The following is a 5,844-nucleotide window of genomic DNA, read 5'->3' as shown; positions in this document are numbered from 1 at the left end:
TGCGAGTCTGCCTGCTTTTATTTACGCACGTCGGCCGTTTCGGTAACGTCCCTCTTCTGTGGAACCAGCTTCCAGTTTGGATTCAGGAGACAGACACTATCTCTACTTTTAAGATTAGGCTTCAAACTTTCCTTTTTGCTAAAGCATATAGTTAGGGCTGGACCAGGTGACCCTGAATCCTCCCTTAGTTATGCTGCAATAGACGTAGGCTGCCGGGGGATTCCCATGATGCATTGAGTTTTTCCTTTCCAGTCACCTTTCTCACTCACTATGTATTAACAGACCTCTCTGCACTGAATCATATCTGTTATTAACCTCTGTCTCTCTTCCACAGCATGTCTTTATCCTGTCTTCCTTCTCTCACCCCAACCAATCACAGCAGATGGCCCCGCCCCTCCCTGAGCCTGGTTCTGCTGGAGGTTTCTTCCTGTTAAAAGGGAGTTTTTCCTTCCCACTGTCGCCAAAGTGCTGCTCATAGGGGGTCATATGATTGTTGGGTTTTTCTCTGTATCTATGAAGCGCCTTGAGGCGACTTTTGTTGTGATTTGGCGCTATATAAATAAAATTGAATTGAATTGAACGTCGCATCAAATGGAAAGAGGATCGAAACACCGAAAGTGTAAAAACATATTAAAATTTTATTTACAAATATGTACAAAAATAATGTCCCTCTTCCTGACGTGTCTGTGGAGCCTCCGTTTGGTCCACAAATAAATACCAGTAGTGAAATGGGCTGCTGTGGAGGTGAATGTGAGTGGCGTTTAGGTTGGACGCTTTCAGGATGCTTGGTCTGCTGGGTTCATTACTCGGCCCATGAAGAGGATGGATCCTGAATTGGAAAGCAAATAAATATTATGCATTAAAGGATCATGTGGAATGCTAGTTAAGCAATAATAATCATAATTAAAGAGATATATGATGCAGTCTTTGTAGATCAACTTAGTGTGTTTTTTGATATCACCACTAGAGGTGGCCATATCAATATATTCAAATCCTTCACGATTGTTTGGAAAATCCTGCAGAGAGCAAGACTGGCCTCAGATAAACAGAGGTACCTTGCAAAAACTATTGCTGTAATTTCATATCTTTATCCATATTCATGACACTCAGTTCATGTGATCATTGGTCTTTTCGTCCCTTGACGCTTCATGTCAAACTCTTGGCTACATGTTCCAGTCTGATCTCAAGGGAGCTGGACCAGTAACGCCACTGCATCCTGAACTAATGCAAAATCCACAATATGCATACTGTAAATAAGCACGAGTTGGTATAGCTTACAGTCATACCAGCCCAATTTTGTTTGATCTCAGAAGCTAAGCAGGGTTCGTACTTGGACTGGAGACTAACTGGGAATACCAGGTGCTGCAAGCTTTGCGAGCAGTTGTGCTTCATGCGCTAGTTTACCAATTGGAAGGTCACGGATCAATTCCCCAGGTGGTATAGAAAGAAGTGCTTGTACGACTGGGTGAATGAGGCTTGAAGTAAAGAGCACTTTGAGTGCAGTTACTGTAGAAAAGAGCTATAAAAGTATCAGTCCATTTACAACTATGGTGTTTCAGACAAATAGATCCCTAAAATTGAATTCAAAATCCTGCTCCTCACATACAAGGTCTTAAATAATCAGGCCCCATCTTATCTTAATGACCTTGTAGTACCATATCACCCTATTAGAGCACTTCGCTCTCGCTCTGCAGGCCTACTTGTTGTTCCTAGAGTATTTAAAAGTAGAATGGGAGGGAGAGCCTTCAGTTTTCAGGCCCCTCTTCTGTGGAACCAGCTTCCAGTTTGGATTCAGGAGACAGACACTATCTCTACTTTTAAGATTAGGCTTCAAACTTTCCTTTTTGCTAAAGCATATAGTTAGGGCTGGACCAGGTGACCCTGAATCCTCCCTTAGTTATGCTGCAATAGATGTAGGCTGCCGGGGGATTCCCATGATGCATTGAGTTTTTCCTTTCCAGTCACCTTTCTCACTCACTATGTATTAACAGACCTCTCTGCATTGAATCATATCTGTTATTAACCTCTGTCTCTCTTCCACAGCATGTCTTTTATCCTGTCTTCCTTCTCTCACCCCAACCAATCACAGCAGATGGCCCCGCCCCTCCCTGAGCCTGGTTCTGCTGGAGGTTTCTTCCTGTTAAAAGGGAGTTTTTCCTTCCCACTGTCACCAAAGTGCTGCTCATAGGGGGTCATATGATTGTTGGGTTTTTCTCTGTATCTATGAAGCGCCTTGAGGCGACTTTTGTTGTGATTTGGCGCTATATAAATAAAATTGAATTGAATTGAATTAAAAAACAGGGTGATTTCAGCTGCATCTACATATACACAGAAGTATTTTACTTCTTTATGATTAATAAATTATCTGCAATTTTCCCACTGCAAAGCCAACCACAGTCTCCAGGTTCTGGCCCCAGTGGAAGGCTTTTGTTTTGTCGACCATACTTGTGTATAAGAAAACGTCACTCAAGCATAAGTAAATAGTGCTTTTGTTGGAGATTACGTCAGACAGTACAAATCTGATTTGCAACACTGTGCCAGTTTTTTGTGTTTTGCTCAAATGTGCAAAAAAAAAAAAGGGATAAATACCTGTTTTAATGTGTCGAAGCAGAAATAAGAAGGGTCGGTCCGCCTTGAAAACAGGAGCGCGGGATCTTTTGAGTAGCACCATAGCTGTGTGAGTAAAGAGTGCGTTTTAACAACCTTATATGATAAGCACTCGTTTCTGTTCCACTATTGTAGCAGACGTTACTCACCGGTAGCAGCAGCTGCCTTTGTTCCATCCTCTGTGACTTCTATTCTTACTTCATGGAAGGCATCAGACACATAAAGACCCTCCTCTGCTGCAGGGAGTAAAAAATATTGAGCAGCCGTTTGCATGAAACATACAAAAAAGCTTTTGAAACAGGTATTTTGAACGTACAAGCTGACCTGATACTCCAGTGAAGTCAGCTGCTGTCGGGTTAAAAGCGTCACTGACGCCCAGAGCAGGAAGCACCGACCTCAGGTTGAATTTGTTCTGCATTTTAAATCTGCAAATACCAGACGGAGACTATGTAATCTGCTGTTTTATTTCTCGTTTTTTCTAAACGAAACCTGAAGATGGTTTTCAAGCACAAAAGTCTGTGATCTGCTGCACCTCGGCAGGAAGATGTCCATTTTGGTTCTCCGCAGGCCGCCGTCCCAGGATGCCAGCTGGCGTGCGGTGAGCTGGGCCTCGAGGGAGGACAGCGGAGTCTTCCTCTCGCTGGGAAGGACCACCTGCAGACTCAGGGAGCGGCCCAGGTACGGCAGCTGCAACACGGTGTAGCGCTGTTCTGACGCTGTCCTGAATTGACCTGCCAGAGAGGTGAACAAGTTCAAGTGTTTTGTTTACAGTTTCCATCAGATCTTTTGGTCATTACATGCTTTGTTTAGCTACACATACACATACATAGAAATAAGTTATTTTTTAACTAAAGCTTTTATTAATAATATCAAATCTGACGGGTTGAGTGCAATGATAGCAAATGATTGATGATGAAGTTCTTCACTTCCTTTAAAGTACACGATGGAAAAGGTTCTCATGAAAACAGATACAGGGCAAAGCATGAAACAAGCAATCCAAGTGATGATCGGGACTGCAAATGTTCCAAATGTTAAAAGAAGTTTGGTCATCAGTAAACTCCTGAGGGGACTTTTAAGATGAGTTTCACCAAACTGCAGTGGTGTTTTGTCTTAGATGCGATTATAATTATAGCAGCAACAGTACTTTTTCAAATTTCTATCAGCAGACCACATGGGAACCAGTTGTAAACAAAACACTGATATATTAGCCCCTCATTAAGGTTTAGCTTTTAAATGCATCTGCACCTGGAAACAGGGTGGGCAGATAAGAGAGTGGGTGGGATCTGAAGCCTGTAAGTGTCAGTGAAACATCGCCTCTTACCAAAGCTGACCTCTGCGGCCTGATACATCATGGGCACCTTGATCACATTCCCATCTGAGAGCACAAACGGCAGATTCTGGGTGTTGGTGAACATGAACTGCTTCTGCCAGACGCCCTTGAAGGCCACTGTGTTGACCAGGGCCACCTGCGGCCGGTGTCCCCACCACAGAGCCTCTGCTTGGGCCTCGCCCGAGCCTGACAGCTCACCGCTGACGCTTCCTGCCAGGAGATGCCATGACTCATCTGAAACGCACAACCGAAGGTCAATGTACAGACCACCTGACCTACAGGCCATACAGCAGATAACACAATCTGTAGAAATGTCTAAAAATGGGTTAGAAATTCATGTTTTTTCTCAAAGAAACCTCTGCTTTGAAAATTGGAATTAAAACTGCTTTAATATATTTTCTAACACCAGGGGGCAGAGGAACGCCACAAGCTAAAATAATATCTCTTATGTTTTTATTGCCAACATATTAGGAAGCCGCTGCCCAGCAGAAAAGGATTGTCATCATCTCAGTGAAGTCGAGTTTTAGTTTGCTGTTGTGTGGTCAGTGTGAGAGGACTTGATCTAAGTGTGCTTTCACAAACAGGATGTGCATTAAACCAAAGCGCTCTGAAAATCTCCACATCAATGTTTATTTTTCTCTATGCCACCCTGATCTGTGTCAGCATAAGAGTAAAAGTTAGCGGGAGCTCTGTCTGGGTTACCTTGCTGGTGTCCCGCTCGCTCCGGTTGGCTGTGGGTTTGATTGGGCTGGCTGAAGTTGGCTCGGACCACGCTGGTGTTGGCCCACTCTGATGCAAGCTGTGTGAACCCAGGCAGGAGCTGAACACCACTCTGGATGAATAATGTGCAGGTCTGCTGCAGCCACATCCCCTGGCTGTTGTTGTTCATGTTGGCCTGGGAGTGCGACAGGAAGTCTTGTACGTGGGCATCTGCCGAAAAGGAAGACACAGATGTTTTTTCTACCCAGCTGTTGTCAACTACAGCCAGATGAGTTAGTTAGTTAGTTAAAATGATCTATAAACAAGTCAAACACCGCTTTTCAGCGCTTGCTCTGAAAAGAAACCCTTCTGGAAACACGTCTTGAATTCGAGCACCTTATTTGTGCACCTGTTATTGAAGCTTTTCATGAACTTTCACTGCAGTGGTCACAATGGCATAAAGATATGCATGTAGAGAATCACACCTCTGGGGATTATAATTCAGGATTCAATTCAATTCAGGATTCTTTGATGACCATGTGTTTCGGTGTCGTGGAAATCCTTTTTATTTCATGATGGAAGCTAAATTAGAGCCTAAAGTCATCACTAGAATGAGGTGGAGATAAATCCCCAGGTGTAATTTTCATTTTGTTTGTAAATTAAACACCTAACCTCTTGACCCAAAGGCCGAGCTGAAGAAGTTGTTAATGAGATTAGAGTTGGTGTAGAGGCAGGTATTATGGCTCCAGACACCACTGTGCTCTGCAGGGCGAACAGCAGCAGGAGCACTGCTCCACACCACCTGGTACCAACAGCACTGAGGGCCACCCTCTCTCAGCCTCTTTCACACAGCATAAGGAGCCTCTAATGCCACCTGGATAAAAACTTACATTTCCATTCCTATATTTAAAAAATGTTAAAAGAGGAAATATCAGAAACCTACCATTCACATTGTAGCCCAGTGTTCCCTCCAGCTGAGCAAGTGTGTTGCCCCTGGCGCCAAGCTGCAGGAGCGCGAGAGACAAGGAGACGCTAACTGGCGACACGATCAAGTTGGAGTTGTCCTCCGTCTCTGTGAGAGTCCGGTAGAGGCTGATGGCGAACCTGGTGTGCAGCTCCCTCATGCTGTCCTGAAGGCTGTTGTTGCAGTAGCTTCTCTCCACCAACCAGAAGCAAATGATGAGTGAGGCCACTGGCAGCCGACACAT

At 44.3% G+C, this 5,844-nt stretch overlaps 1 protein-coding gene across 1 annotated transcript; it reads right to left on the bottom strand.

The window, feature by feature from the left end:
• Positions 1-673: 673 nt before the first annotated feature.
• On the bottom strand, positions 674-5,844 carry serpine3 (serpin peptidase inhibitor, clade E (nexin, plasminogen activator inhibitor type 1), member 3). Its single transcript, XM_006799146.3, has 8 exons — positions 5,580-5,844; positions 4,640-4,867; positions 3,929-4,171; positions 3,140-3,338; positions 2,932-3,032; positions 2,757-2,843; positions 2,590-2,673; positions 674-829 (listed from the first exon to the last, which is right to left on the bottom strand). The coding sequence occupies exons 1-8, from the start codon at positions 5,842-5,844 to the stop codon at positions 777-779; spliced, it is 1,260 nt and encodes a 419-aa protein (XP_006799209.1). The 3' UTR covers positions 674-776.

This window comes from Neolamprologus brichardi, chromosome 16 (assembly GCF_056152115.1).
Source record: "Neolamprologus brichardi isolate AB-2024 chromosome 16, ASM5615211v1, whole genome shotgun sequence".
Lineage (NCBI taxonomy): Eukaryota > Metazoa > Chordata > Actinopteri > Cichliformes > Cichlidae > Neolamprologus > Neolamprologus brichardi.
The sequence above is the reverse complement of the archived record's forward strand: the minus strand, read 5'-3'. Positions and strand labels throughout refer to the sequence as shown.

Excerpts from the sequence above, each read along its gene's own strand:
- serpine3 (XM_006799146.3), bottom strand. The coding sequence starts at position 5,844 with ATGTGTCGGCTGCCAGTGGCCTCACTCATCATTTGCTTCTGGTTGGTG. Across the intron at positions 3,339-3,928 it reads GGCCGCAGAGGTCAGCTTTG|GTCAATTCAGGACAGCGTCA; the intron begins GTAAGAGGCGAT and ends CCTCTCTGGCAG. Across the intron at positions 2,674-2,756 it reads AAAGGCAGCTGCTGCTACCG|CTATGGTGCTACTCAAAAGA; the intron begins GTGAGTAACGTC and ends TTACTCACACAG.